General features: G+C 44.5%; 1 protein-coding gene across 1 annotated transcript in view; it reads left to right on the forward strand.

The window, feature by feature from the left end:
* The window catches only part of Frmpd3 (FERM and PDZ domain containing 3), a 93,709-nt gene that overhangs the window by 58,584 nt on the left and 19,506 nt on the right, over window positions 1–15,619 (forward strand). Inside the window, exons 11-12 of the mRNA XM_021154008.1 lie at window positions 447–536; window positions 2,930–3,109. Coding sequence (XP_021009667.1) covers window positions 447–536; window positions 2,930–3,109 — 270 coding nt within the window. The remainder of the gene's footprint in view (window positions 1–446; window positions 537–2,929; window positions 3,110–15,619) is intronic.

A 15,619-nucleotide genomic window follows, 5' to 3' on the forward strand; every position in this document is an offset into this window, starting at 1 on the left:
GGTCTACAAAGTGAGTTCCAGGACAGCCATGGCTACACAGAGAAACCCTGTCTCGAACTCCCCCCACCCCCCCAAAAAAGAAGAAGAAGTAAAGAGCAAGAGGGCAAGAGTGACTCTAAGGATCTTAAGAGAGCTGCATGGATTAGATGGATGTCAGAGTTTGGAAGAAATGCTAGAATTAATGCAAGAACAGATAGCGTCAATTGATGCTTTAGGCACGAGGATCAAGATGTCTGAGATTGGCTTAGAAAGGCAGGTGGAATACTGGAGGTGAAAGCCATCCAAAGTGAAACTTCCTTCCAGGTTTACCCAGGCCCTTGCTCATTTCTATGGAGTAGGCTGATGACTGATACCTGCCATCAGAAGCTGAGACTCTACTTGGAGGATGTGGGCTTTCTTTTCTGGGCTCCCCTGGATTCTCATCACAGGGTGGGTTGTTTCCACAGGGCTCCGCCATTCAAGCAAAGCTCCAGTACCTTCGCATTTTGAATGAACTTCCGACCTTCACTGGTGTTTTATTCAACACTGTAGGCCTGGTTAGTGAGATGCTGGGATGTGGGAAGGGGCAAAGCATGTGTGTTATGTGGGGCGGTGGAGGGGGGACCAGCTCTTGGTTGGAGGGACAATGTCAATCAGCTCTCACATTCAAATCATCCAGTACCTCTATGGCTTCAACCAACTGCAAATCAAAAATAGTCTAAGAAAAAAAATGTGTTGCTACTGAGCATGTATAGACATTTTTCTTGTCATTATTCTCTAGGCATAACAGTCTAACAACTATTTGCACAATATTTGCACTGTGTTAGGCTCTGTAAGTAATCTTGAGGTGGTTTTAAAGCATACATTAGAGTCGGATGCTACAGGCTTGGAATTCCAGCATCCTAGAGGCTGAAGAACAAGGATTATGAGTTCAAGGTTGAGGCCATTCTGGGATATGTAGGACCTTGTCTCAAAAGTACACAAGAATATAGGTGCAGATGTTATGCAAATGCCATGTCATCTTATATAAGGAACTAAACAACCATGGATTTTAGTATCTGCAACAGAGTCCTGAAACCAATCCCCTATAGCTAATGAGGACCAACTATATTTGCTTTCAATGACCCCTATCCATCCTTTTCTGCCCCTCTTCCTATATCCCAGACTTTGACAACCCTTGTCTGTAAAGGGTCAGATAGCAATTTTTTTTTTTTTTTTTTTTGCCTTTGGTTGATAGAGCAAATGTATCTCTGTAGCAGCCAGTCAGCCTTGCTGTCTTAGCATGAAAACAGCTACAATGCATTAATAAATGGGTGTTGCAATGTGCTAGTAACTAATTAAAGACACACAAAAAATTGAATTTCACAGAATTTTTATGTGTCAAAAATATGGTTCTTTTGACTTCTTTCCAACCTCTTAAAAATGTTTTGAAATCTTATTTTTAGCCATTGGGACATATGAAACAGGTGATGGGCCATATTTGGCCCATGGGCCATAGTGTGCCAACCTTTGGTCTGTCTCTTTGCCTCTACATATACATACTTCCACAGTCCCCTAGCCCCTACTGCCCCCTACCTACCCAGCACCTGCACTGCACAGCAACACTCTGGGGCAGGGCTCAGCTGGCACCACACGTAAGACTGTTCCAGTCTAGTTGACCCTGATAAAAAGAAATTCAAATCATCTTACTGATTGGCTCCAGGTACTTGTCATGCTCTGTGGAACACACTGTCGAGCTAGCATGGCATACTGGAGAAAATCTGCTTATCGAAGTGCTTGTAGGCAGACATAAGAGGCTCCTGGAGTGATGTTAATAGCAGGGAGTGGGGCAGCAGAAGGCTCTGGCTTGATGGCTTCAAGGAGTTTGTCAGCTCCATTTAAGGGAATCCAGTGTGTCAGACCTAGAAGTAGCCATTTGTACATAGGAGATTTGCAGAACATTGAAAGCCCCCTGGCTCCTCCCTTCACATATACCCTCAAATCTCTCTTTCCCCATCCTGCCATTGATCAGATGCCTTTTGGTCAAGGTTGCTAGCCCACCTATTAAAATATAAATCTGGGGAGACCTTCTTTAAGCACCTAAACAACCATGAATGCCTTAGGACGGTTAGTGGAGAGTCTTAGTCAGGGTCTCTATTCCTGCACAAACATCAGGACCAAGAAGCAAGTTGGGGAGGAAAGGGTTTATTCAGCTTACACTTCCATACTGATGTTCATCACCAAGGAAGTCAGGACTGGAACTCAAGCAGGTCAGAAAGCAGGAGCTGATGCAGAGGCCATGGAGGGATGTTCCTTACTGGCTTGCTTCCCCTGGCTTGCTCAGCCTGCTCTCTTATAGAACCCAAGACTACCAGCCTAGGGATGACTCCACCCACAATGGGCCCTCCCACCCTTGATCACTAATTGAGAAAATGCCTTACAGCTGGATCTCATGGAGGCATTTCCTCAACTGAAGCTCCTTTCTCTGTGATAACTCCAGCCTGTGTCAAGTTGTCACCCAAAACCAGCCAGTACAGTGAAGGGTGGGGAAAAGGCAGGCATAATGCTGCCTAGTCAGGCAAAAGCACTGGTTAGAAGCTTTGGATGGCTTGCAGCAACTGTGGGAAGTACCTCCAGGCTTGACAACAGAAAGTTCTCCAAAGGCACCGGAATAAAGCATACTTCACCTACCTCACAATTTTGTTCGAGCCAGCCCTGATGCAACTCTTTTAACTTACTGCTGTAGCTAAGATGTGATTTAGACTGAGGATCAAGAATCCTGTACTAGGGAGGTTCCAGACCATTTTCCCCTCAAGATTACCTTTTAAACCCTGGCACTGAGCCCCAGATATTTCTCCTCCCTTACTCCCACTCCTCATACACCCCATAAGAACCAACATAATACATATTTTCTCTTTCTCATGGCCTCTTCTGCTACTGGACTTTCTGCCTTGCACACTTGGACAAGTAGGACGAGAAGCACTCAGCCACCACTCTGCTGGTGGGACCCCGTCACGGCATCAGCCATGTCATTGACCTCAAAACCAACCTCACCACTGTGCTGTCCGAGTTCAGCAAGATCAGCAAGATCCAGCTGTTCCGGGAGAACCAAGGAGTGGCCCGAGTGGAGACCAGCATCATGGATGCCAAGGTGAGCCCTGCCTTGATGTGCTGCTTCTCTTCAGAAACAGCCCCCAAGGGACAGGGAAAGAGAATTGGAGTATGTGAAGTGAGGCTCAGAGAGTCTGAAGGGTTTCTCCCTAGGACTCTCTGTCTTCATCTCTCCCTTCTCCATCTTCTCGGACTTAGCCCACCTAAGATGGATAATCAGCATACCATAGTTACTGTTCTATTGTTTTATTGGTGTGATTAAGATACCAGAATGCCACGACCACCAAGACAACTCATGAAATAAGTCATTTACTTGGGATTTACAGTTTCAGACGGCTAGAGTCCATGAGCATCAGGGCGTGGAACATGGCAGCAGGCAGGCCGGCATGACACTGGCGCAGTAGCTGAGACACAAGTACAAGGAAGAGAGAGCTAACTGGGAATGGTGTGGGCTTTTGAAACTTCAAAATCCACCCCCTGGTGACACATCTTCTCCAAGAAGGCCATACCTTCTAATCCTTCCCAAACAGCTCTGACAATTGGAAATGACCAAGTATTCTAACCTACGAGCCTATCAGGATCGTTCTAATTCAAGATACCACCCAGTACTCTGGAGGACTAGAAAGTATCAGGTCAACCCAAGTCAGTACTCCACAGAGAACTGGAGCACAGGGTGCAAGCCAAGCCATGGTTTTGCAATTATTCCTATCACAGCACACAGAGAAACTTGAATTTATGGCTATCAAGTCCAGTCTAAGCTATGTAGCTAGCTCATGTCTCAAATGAAAAAAAAAAAAAGGAAGAAAATAAAATCCCTATAGCCAGGTATGGTGTGGCATATCTATCTATATTCATAGCCACTTGGTAGGCCATGAGGAAGATTAAATTTCACAGCATGCTTTGGCTACATAGTGAGTGAATCCATGTCTCAAAGTGATCATGGGCGTTCAACCTGTACATGTGTATGTGTGCATGCAAGTGGAGTCCAATGGCATCTTCCGTAATTGCTCTCTGCCTTACTTTTTTGAGATAGGGTCTCTTACTGAACCAAGAGCTTGCCCAGCAAGGCCCAGAGATCCTCCTGTCTTTATCTTCCCAGTGCTTGGATTTCAGGCGCACTGCTGCTGAGCCCTGTTTGTTTACATGGCTGGAACTTGGGTCCTCATGCTTACACTTTGCTAACTGAGCCATCTTCCCAGCTCTTGGAGCTGGCGAGGAAGCTCAGTAAATGGAGCACTTAATTAGCTTGGGTGGATCCCTAGGTTCCATCCCCAGCATGGCCAAAGGTAAAAGAGAAAATCACTTTCACATGAACTTCAAGATAAATGGAGCAGCCTTAGAGATTCTGACCACCCTACTAGACCCTGCCTGTCTGCCTCAGAAACTAAAGAAATGAATGCCTTAACCCACCCCCGTCCGTCCCACATATGTACTGATTGGGGAGTACCCACTTTGAACTATGGAAGAGTGTCTGAGCATGGACTCAGGGGGGGGGGGGGGGTCTGGGGAGTAGAAAAACAATCAGAGCCAACTTCCTGTTTCATTTTCCAGAGCCCTGCTCAATTCGAACCTCAGCATTTTCCCCATAGAGCGAGACTTTCAGCCTGGCAAGCAGCTGTCGCTGCCTCTGCAAGTCTGGCAGCAATGGTCAGCCACCCCCTCCACAGCTCTCCTGTTTGAATACAGTGACCTGTTGTGGGGGGGTGGGGGGTGCAGGCCTGCCTGCCAGCTGGCAGGGACACACAGGAGGAGGGACAGCTTTTCCTTCTTAAAGGATTGCCCAGGAGGACGTGTTGTTAACAGATTAAGAGGTGGAGTGTTTGCTATTTCTAAAAAGAACCAATCATTTATTTTTGTGTTTGTAAAACCCAGGAAGCTTTAACATGTTAATTTTCCCACCTGTGATTCCCAGGATTCACAGTGGCTTGGGAACCTGCCTGGTGCTAATGTTTAACTGGTTTGTGGCCACTTTCCCAACCATTTGGTTGCTACTCTCCTCAGACTTTGTTGGGTAAAAGGCCAGGTGAACTGGTAAGGAAGAGAGAGGAAAGGCAGGGCATGAAGGGGAGTGTGGCTCAGAGAGATGTAGGCAGGGCATGCAGGGGGTGTGGCTCAGAGAGATGTAGGCAGGGCATGCAGGGGGTGTGGCTCAGAGAGATGTAGCAGGGGGATAAAACAGAGGTTGGTTTGGGTTTCATGTTTTCAGCTTTCAATACTCCATGAGTGGATTTTCCACATCAGTAGCACAATAGAAATTCCACAAGAGGTTTTGAAAAACAGACACCTGGGCCCTACTCTGAAAATTACCAAAAAAAAAAAAAAAAAAAAAAAAAGAAAAAAATTTTAAGACAGGTTTCTCTGTATGGCCCTGGCTGTACTGGATCTCATTCTGTAGACCAGGGCTGCCTCAAACTCACCGAGGTCNTGTTTTCAGCTTTCAATACTCCATGAGTGGATTTTCCACATCAGTAGCACAATAGAAATTCCACAAGAGGTTTTGAAAAACAGACACCTGGGCCCAATTGAGGAAATTATGTAATAAAAATATATAAAAAAAAAAAAAAAGAAAAGAAAAAAATTTTAAGACAGGTTTCTCTGTATGGCCCTGGCTGTACTGGATCTCATTCTGTAGACCAGGGCTGCCTCAAACTCACCGAGGTCTGTGTCTGCCTCCGGAGTTCTGGAATTAAAGGCGTACGTGTGTCACCACTGCTCAGCGAACACTGATTTCATTGGAGTTCAGGATTTATTTATTATTTTCATTTTCTCTAAATGATTTTGTAATATAACTAATTTGAGTGGGCATGCCAATATGCCCAGAGGCCTGAGAGGAAAGTGGCTGAATCAGGGTCAGTATGCATCTCCTGAATAAAGGGTGATCTGCTTCTATGGGGTGATCCACCCATAGCAGTGAGCATGAATGAACATTTCAGAGAAATTACATTCTTATTGGGGCGACTAGAATCACAAGGACACATGACCCAACTTGACACAGCATCAAACCTACAAAACTCTGGAATCACATAAGGTTTACCCTCTCAGGGAAGACACACACACACACACACACAAATAAAAATAACTAAAATAAATATCTTTCTAAAAAAGCAATATGAAGTAAATGTCATAGATAAATGTGGTATGGAATTAAAAGAACAAGAAGGAGTTAACCAGAACTAGCTTCCTCGAGAGGGTGCTTTAAGCTGGATCTTGAAGTGATAGGCATGAATTAGCAAAGAGAAGTGGGATGTGTTCAAAGGCAAGGAGCAAGCACGGAAATAAGCAAGCCATATGTGCAGGTCGATAAGCATAGTTGCTTGGCTGGAGAGGAAAATAAGGAGAGAAGAGATTGGAGAGATTAGGGGCGGGCAAGCAAGTCAGTTAAAAGCCTCCCAGGCAAGTTTGAGGACTTTAGATTCAATGTGGTTGATTAGTGGGAATACACTGTAGGTCCTTGAGCAGAGGGCTAACAGAATAAAGGCTGATTTGGACCAGCATGTAAGATAGGCGGAAGCAAGGCAACTGTAAAGCAAAGGAACAGATGTGAAACCCGTGCTAGGCATGGGTGGCCCCTCCTTTCTTGTTCACAATGAGTGTGTTTTATTCCCAGCCCTATTGCCTACTGTACATATCCAATGTGCAGAAAGAACAATGTCCCCGGGTAAAGAACTCGAACACATCATGCATGACTAGGTGGTGAGATAACACTACCTTTTGGGATAAATCGAAGATTGTGCTGAATAGATGGGGCTAAAAGGTTGCAGTTTAGGAGTGAGTGGTGAGCAATGGTCAGGTAGATGATATGAGTGCTCAAAGGTATAAATCCAAGTGATAAATGCTTCAGCCAGCCCCTCTTAGGAAAACTAACATAATGCAAGAGAAAACTTGGGGGAAATTATCCACTAGGTGTCATCATTGTTATAAGTTGTAATAGGATTTACCACATACAATAGGTAGAATAATCCCCTCCTAAATATGTCTATTCCATAATCCTCCAAACCTGTGAATATGCTATGACAGAATGGAATAAGAAGTGCAGATGCAATTAAGATTGCTAATCGGCTGACCTTAAAATAGGGAGATTAGCATGAATTAGTCAAGTGGGACTAATGTAGTCAATAGAGTTGGTCTATGTGAGAGAATCTGGAGAGAAAGTTGGAGCAATGTAATGAGGCACCCTTGATGGCCTTGATTAGGGAAGAAGCCAAGGACCAAGGAGTGTGGGTGACATCCAGGACCAGGGAAGGTAAGGAAATAGATCCAACTCTAGACCACCAAAAGTGACACAGACAGCCTTGCACTTGACTTTTAACCCAGTAGCACTTGCATTGGACCTCTGACCTCAAAGACTTTAAAGGAATAGATGTATATTATATAAGCTACTAAATTTGGAGTCATGTGTTATAGCAACGATAAGAAATTAATGCCAACAAAGTTTTAAAATAGCAAGTACTCATTACATTTTTTCCTTCCTTTCCTTCCTTTATTTTACTTTTGGGACAGGGTTTCGTGTATCTCACTCAGACTGGCCTCAAACTTGCTCTAGAGCTGAGATAACAAGAAGCCCATGAAGTGATTATTTTCCTACCTCTACCTCCCAAGTGCTATGATTACAGTGTGTGCCACCATGCACAGTTTATGTGCCACCACACCCAGGGTTTTATATATGGTAGGCAAGCTGTGTGTGTACTCTACAAACTGAGCTACATTCCCAGCTTTCATATGGTAGCATAAAAATATTGTTTAATTGATAAGCATGCCATTCGATGCCAGCTTTGTTACCAAAAAGCATCAGTGATGTCTGCTGTGTGGCTTACCAATCCATTCTCTAGAAAATGGATGCAACATTCAATCTTTTTCCACAGGAAAATAAACGATGAATAACAACATTATACTAATAGCTTGGTTGGAATATAGATAACTCAGCAATTAACAAATGCACTGGGGCTGGAGAGATGGCTCAGAGGTTAAGAGCACTGACTGCTCTTCCGAAGGTCCTGAGTTCAAATCCCAGGAACCACATGGTGGCTCACAACCATCTGTAATGAGATCTGATGCCCTCTCCTGGGCATGTATGACATGACATCTACATCCATGACATCCATAACAACTACAGTGTACTTACATATAATAAGAAGTCTCTGGGCCAGAGCGGACAGGGCCAGAGTGAGCAGAGGTCCTGAGTTCAATTCCCAACAACCACAGTCATCTATACAGCTACAGTGTACTCATATACATAAAATAAACCTTTTTATAAAAATGCACTGATTAGAGGTTTTAAAGAATGGATTGCATTTGTGCATGAGGATGGATGCCTAGAATCCAACCGAGCACTTAGGAGGCTATAATGCCAGTGGATCAAGAGTTTAAGGCCAGGCTGGGTTATATAGGGAGATCCTCACTCAAAAAGAAAGAAGGAGGACAAGTGAGATGGTTCAGCAGGTAATGTAGCTTCCTGCCCAGTCCTGGGGACCTGAATTTAATCCCCAGGTCTCATAAAATTTGAAAAGAGAACAAACTTCTATAAGATGTCCTCTGACCTCCACACTCATGCCCTAGCACACACAGAGAGTCATATACACACAGAATCAATAAATGTAAAATAAATAAACAGGAGAGTATCTGGTTGTAAGATCGGTACACTGCTACCCATGAAGCATCAATTACACATCTATTTCAGCTGCCTGAATTTCCGTAGCAGAGGAGATGGAAGTTAGAAATCAAACTTGGTCCAGTTCCTCCTAGACATCCCACTCTGGCCTGAGAATATTCTATTCCAGAAGGGTCTGCTAGAACAGATTATTCACTTGAAGCAGTACTTGCCATCCATGACTAACCGGAAGAGTCATGCCCAATGATTTTGGATTTGGCTTTGTTTTGAAACAGTGTCTCATATAATCTACACTGGCCTCAAAGAATGACCTTGAACTTCTGATCCTACTTCCTCTACCCTCCAGAATGATGGGATCACAGGCATGCCTTCTCCTCAACACCTGGCTCATGTGTAAACATATAGGAATCTCTGATTACTCCTGCTGTTCCTCCCAGACCATTTAAGTCGGCATTCCTGGAGGTGGATGCAGGGATAGCTAAGTCTTTCTAGGCTCCTGGGTGACTCTGCTGTACAGCTAGCTTGAGAACCATTGCTTTAAAGTGATATTCTGCCTCACCCCAAAATTGTCTGGCTATGCCCAATTAGCCTTCCCTGGTGTTATGGAGGAAAGAACTCAAATGGACTGGTCCCCTGTGGGACCAGTCAAGGACCCCCATCTGGTACCCTTGCCCCTCCAGGCCTTGGCTTCTCACCCTTTTTCTCTTGTCAGAGTTGCTGGAGTGAGCTAATTCTATACCAGGGCACCCCAGGAAGGAGATACAGCTGAAGCATGCCCAATTAATCCCTGCTGTAGCTTCTCCTGGCTGCCTAAATGCCTTAAACGCCGCTCTCCTTATCTCATTTTCCACTTGAAGATGGCCTGGGCATATTTAGTTACAGCTTTCACTCAGCTGCCTTGTTCATAGTAGAGAAAACATGAGGTAGTGTTCACATATTGTTCTCCCAGAGACAACAAACTGAAACAGACACCTCTGGGCCATTACCATACTCCATTACTATAGAAACACATGAGGGCAAAAAGGAAACAATCCAAGGGACGTCCCATGGGATCTCTTGTGGCCCAGCACGTCTCCAGTTCTCCTGCTCAAGCTTTATTGCTTTACTGCTTTCTGTATGGACAAGTGTTACATGGGGCATCATGATCATTGAAATCCTATTTAAGGTAAATGGTTGTTTTCGAACTTTTCTGAAACCTATCTAACCTCTGCTGACCTTCCCTTAATTCTTTTTTTTTTTTTTTAACAAACATCTGTCTTGGGGGGGGGGGAGTTCTTTATTATGAATACAGCATCCTGTATGTATGACTGTAGGCAAGAAGAGGGCACCAGATCTCATTACAGACGGTTGTGAGCCACCATGTGGTTGTTGGAAATTGAACTCAGGACCTCTGAAAGAGCAACTACTGCTCTTAACCTCTGAACCATCTCTCCAGTACCCCTTAATTCAAATTTTTACCCCTGTTGGCAAAAGCTCATCTGTATTCTTTTACGGGTCACGCTTAGCCCATGGTGGGGCCCAATTGGATATCTGGAAGAAAAGCTACTGATGGGATGGGCATGGTTTCTTGAGCCACTTATTGATGTGCTTGGCCTTCTTAAAGTGCAGGATGTTGCCCTCTTGCTGTTTTATTGATGATACTGGACTGCCTGGGGGTAAGGAGAAACTGAAGAGAAATCAGTTAATCCAGTTAGTCAGACTCCATAGTCAGCCAACCCACCAGCCAAGAAACTAAGAAAGGAAGAAGAGAGGGAGAGAGAGAGAGAGAAGACAAAAATAAGGCTGTGAGGCTGTCTGGCATTCTTGCAGCCCAGCCAGGGTCAGCAAACCCATTCATTTGTCGCTCCATCAATCAACCACTCATCCTGGGCAAAATAGTCCTATATTCTAGTTGTCAGTCAATGTCATTTCCTCAAAGAAGCTTCTTCCAGCCTCTGAAACCAAATGTCACATATGCACAAATTCATGCCCAGCCTACAGTGCTCTAGGATAATCTATGTTCTTTCTGGTAGCTTTGTAATTTCCCTTCACGGTTCTTATCACACCTTGTGGTCATATTTGGTTTTGAGATTATTTGGTATATGATTTATTGCCAGTTACATCATAAGCTCCACAAAGGCAGGGGCCTGGTTGTTCTATTCTGGAATGAGTGGCTATAGCTGGCAGCTGATCTTGCTCTTCAGGAGGTGGCTCGGCAACGTGTCACGGCTTGCCGGGTGGACAGGACAAAATGCAGGTACCTTTTAGCTAGAGGCAGCAGCACAGGTTAAGGGATAAGAGGGATAAAGTAGCCGGGCGTGGTGGTGCGCGCCTTTAATCCCAGCACTCGGGAGGCAGAGGCAGGAGGATTTCTGAGTTCAAGGCCAGCCTGGTCTACAAAGTGAGTTCCAGGACAGCTAGGGCTACACAGAGAAACCCTGTCTCGAAAAAGCAAGCAAACAAACAAAACAAAACAAAACAGGGGATAAAGTAGCTTGGCAAGTTAAATTATATACCATCGTTTGAGTGTAAGGCAAGCAGTGGTGATATGGGAAGAGGGCATATAAGCCAAGCTAAGACACATGTGGTTGAAGAGGTAGGGTTCATGTAGTAGGAAGATGTAGGTCCAGATCGTGTTGTAAGGTAGTTGGATTTCATCAGTATTGACCGTGTTAAGTTACAATAAGAGTTGTGCATTAGAAAAAATCCTTAGGTAGTAATAAGGAAGTGAAATAGGAAGACAATAGAGGCAGAGAAAGCCAATTAGAAGGCTACTGGAGATCCTTAAGTTATCATACCCCAAACTCTTCCAGAGTGTGAGATGACAAAACGCACCTACAGATGAGGCATAAATGCACACAGATGAAGAACTTGAGACTGGAGACACAAGGCAAGGCTAAGAACCTGCCTCCCCCTCCTCTTCTCAGCATCATCACATACCTTGAGCAGTATGGAGAAGTCAGTAGGGTCCTAAAATAAAGCCATAGCAGTGGGAATTGCCATGATGCTCACAAATGCCCTGAAGCAAACCTGGTGACTCTTGTGTCCTCCCAGTAATGATGGCAGCAGCTGTCAGCATACAAACCTCTACAAGTCTTTCTGGCTCCCCTGCCCCAGTCTACCTTTTTTCTCTGTCTTATATAAGGCTGACCATTCTGTTGTGACTCAGAAGTTTCCATTGACTGAAGGAACAAACATCATCAGAGTCCCTTGATAATAATGACTGGAAAACATACACTTATTTATTTATTTATATCCAAAATGCTGCCCCTCTCCTGGTCCCCCCTCACAAAGTCCCTCCCCAATCTCCTCCCATTCACCTACGAGAGGGTGCCCCCCCGGGGTATCCCAGTATCCCCCCAACCACAATGCATCAAGTCTCTGCAGGATTAAGCACATCTGCTCTCAATGAGGCAGGACAAGGCAGCCCTCTGCTTGCTACATATGTGCCTGGGGGGGGGGGCCTCTGTCCAGCCAGTGTATGCTCTTTGGTTGGTGATTCAGTTTCTACCCAGGTTAATTGACTCTGTTGGTCTTCCTGAGAGGTTTCTATCCCCTTCAGGGCTTTCAATCCTTCTCCCCACTCTTCCATAAATGGGTCACCTATGTCCCATCCGATGTGTGGCTGCGGATATCTGCATCTCATTCAGTCAGCTGCTAGATAGAGCCTTTCAGAGGACAGTTAAACTAGGCTCCTGTCTGTAAGCATAACAAAGTATCATTAATAGTGTCAGGGATTGGAGACATACATGCATGAGTCTCAAGTTGGGCCAGTTATTGGTTAGCCATTCCTTCAGTCTCTGCTCCATATTTGTCCCTGCATTTCTTGTAGACAGGACAAATTTTAGGTAGAAAATTTGTGGATGGGTTGGTGTCCTTATTCCTTCACTGGGGGGTCCTGCCTGGCTAAAGGAGGTGGCCCCTTCAGGTTCCATGTCCCCACTGTTAGGCATCTCTGCACTGACTCCTAGGAGCCTCCCCCTCTCAGGTGTCAGGGAGTACCTAGAGACCCCCCACATCCCCACACCCAGGCAGCTGCAGATTTCCATTCGTTTTCCTGGCCTTCTGGGTCTCTCTCCTGTCTCTTCCCACACCTGATCCTGCTCCCCAATTCCTCTCCCCTCTTCACCCATGTCCCTCCCTCCCTTCCTCTACCTCCCATGACTATTTTGTCCCTTGTCCCTTGTCTAAGTGGGATTCAAGCATCCTCACTTGGGTCTTCCTTCTTGTTTACCTTCTTTGGCTCTGTGGGGTGTATCATGGCTATTCTGAACTTTTTTGGCTAATATCCACTTATCAGTGAGTACATACCATGCATGTCCTTTTGAGTCTGGGTTACCTTACTCAGGATGATATTTTCTAGTTGACTAGATAGCATTTAAATCTATGTTTCCCCTCATGAGAAAAGAGCCATTTCTCCTCAATATATATAGACTGTTCATTTTCCCTTTCCATGGTATTTCATGAATTTAATAGAAGCATCATTAGTCATTAACTTGTTCCTTCAGTGACAATACAAATGCCTTACTGTGACAAGCGTTGGAACTGGATATTCAAAAACTATTTAATGAATGAAGCTGGATGTGATAGCACTCTAGAGGCTGGGGCCAGAGGATTGCTGCAGTATAGGATTAGTATGGGATAGATACATAATACAGGTCAAGCTAGACTACACAAGATGAGACCTTGTCTCAAAAAAAAAAAAAAAAAAAAGGTGTTTGACTCATGGCATTGTGTGTTTTGGGAAAAGAATAAGAGCTTGGGGGAGGCATTAAATGAAACACTGATTCAGGAACCCCACCAGAGAGATAATGCTGATCCATCATGAGGAGAATCAGGGATTGTAGATGAAGCCTGCAGCCTACAAAAGGTAGAAAGCTACACAAGACAAGCCAGCTACCGAGGCTGGTGAGATGGCTCAACAGTTAAGAGCGCCGCCGACTGCTCTTCCAAAGGTCCTGAGTTCAAATCCCAGCAACCACATGGTGGCTCACAACCATCGGTAATGAAATCTGATGCCCTCTTCTGGAGTGTCTAAAGACAGCTACAGTGTACTTACAAACAATAAATAAATAAATATTAAAAAAGAAAAAAGAAAAGACAAGCCAGCTAGCGAGCCAGACTGGGATGGAAAGATGCTTCTGTGAATAAGTGCACTTGCTGCCCTGCCAGAGGACCTGAGTTCATTTCCCAGCAACCACATCATCAAGCAGCCCATGACCACCTGTAATTTTAGCTCCATCTTCTTGTGGCTTCCTAGGACACCTGCACAAATGAGTGAATGCTATCATGCAGACATATAGATATAAATTTTAAAAATAAAGAGACCAATGCAAAGATGGCTAGGGGAAATCACAGAACCAGAGCACAGTGTCACTTCACAGAAACAGAGAAGACTGTCAAAAGCAGAGAGTGATCACAGCTGACAAAAGGTTCCTGAGAAGCTGAAGGGGAAAGATCATGAATCCCAGGCTAGCCTGGGCTACATAGTGAAATCTTCTCTCAAAACTCAACCCAACCAAAAAATATACCATGTTCGCGAATAGTTGTGCATGCCTGTAATGCCAGCACTTGGGAATCTTAGGTATGAGAATTACCAATATTTTGAGGCTAGCCCAGGCTACATAGCAAGACACTGTCTCAAACAAACAAAAGGTAGCAAATTAAAAGAAGTGTTGACTAAATCAGACTATGCCCTGTAAGCTGACTTTAACCCACCACCTGCCTCTATAAATATTTATATTAACACAATCATAGCCATTTGTTTAGTTTGCAGATTATCTATGGATGGCTATTTTCATAGCCTGTCATTTCAGCTCCACCACACTATGGTGGCAGTGCTGTTTCAACAAAACCTGAGTGACCTGTAAGATCTAAAATATTTTTCCTCTAACCCTGAAGTAGGGCATGGTGGTGGAAGCCTGTAATCCTAATATTTAGGAGGCTGAGGTAGGAGGGTCTCAATTCAGGAACAAGCTTGAATTGTGACCCTGTATCAGCAATACATACAAACTGGCTAGAGACATGACTCAGAAATTAAGAGCTCTGGCAGCTCTTCCGGAAGACACAAGTTTCATTCTCAGTAGCCTCTGACAGCTTAAAATCAATTCATAACTCCAGTTCTCAGGGATCCAATGCCTTCTTCTGGTCTCCAAGGACACCAGACAAGCATGTTGTGCACTGACATGCATGCAGGCAAAACAATTATACATATAAAATAAAGGAGAACATTTAAATAGATCAATAAATAAAGCATACAAACAAGCACTGAGCACCGGTCTGAATGAACTAGTGTATGTTCAACTCAACCCTGAGAATTAGCAAAGAAAACTGATCAGTCTTCAGCCACCAGCTGGACTAGTTTGAATTCAAAACTGTTCCAAAGGTAGTTGATTTAGTTGTTGATTGGGTTTTATTAAATGCTCATGAAGTAAGGTCCTAATGATTTCTCTCCTGGACTGCTTCGGTCACCTCCTAAACAAAAAGGGATGCTCCTTCTTCATTTTGGGGGGCTTTTATTTGGTGGTGCTGGAAATAAAACCTAGGGCCTCGCTCATGTTAGGCAAAGATACTACTACTGAGTCATATTCCCTGTTTGAAACAGACTTTTATTGCACACCAGGCTATCCTCCAATTCACTAGGTATCCAAGGTAACCTTGAACTTTTGGTCTTCCTGCCTTCACCTCCAAACACTAGCATTATGGGCACGCGCTACACCTTAACCTAGCTTTCTAAGTAAAGTCCTCTAGTAACCCCAAGGTCACGGCTCCTCATAGTCCATGGCTCCCTTCTCAACCAGTCTGCACAAGTTATTATATCACTTCAATGTGTTCCAACTTACCCAAGTGACACTTTAAAAATGATAGGTAAAGGGCTGGTGAGATGGCTCAGTGGGTAAGAGCACCCGACTGCTCTTCCGAAGGTCCAGAGTTCAAATCCCAGCAACCACATGGTGGCTCACA

Source organism: Mus caroli, chromosome X (assembly GCF_900094665.2).
Source record: "Mus caroli chromosome X, CAROLI_EIJ_v1.1, whole genome shotgun sequence".
NCBI lineage: Eukaryota > Metazoa > Chordata > Mammalia > Rodentia > Muridae > Mus > Mus caroli.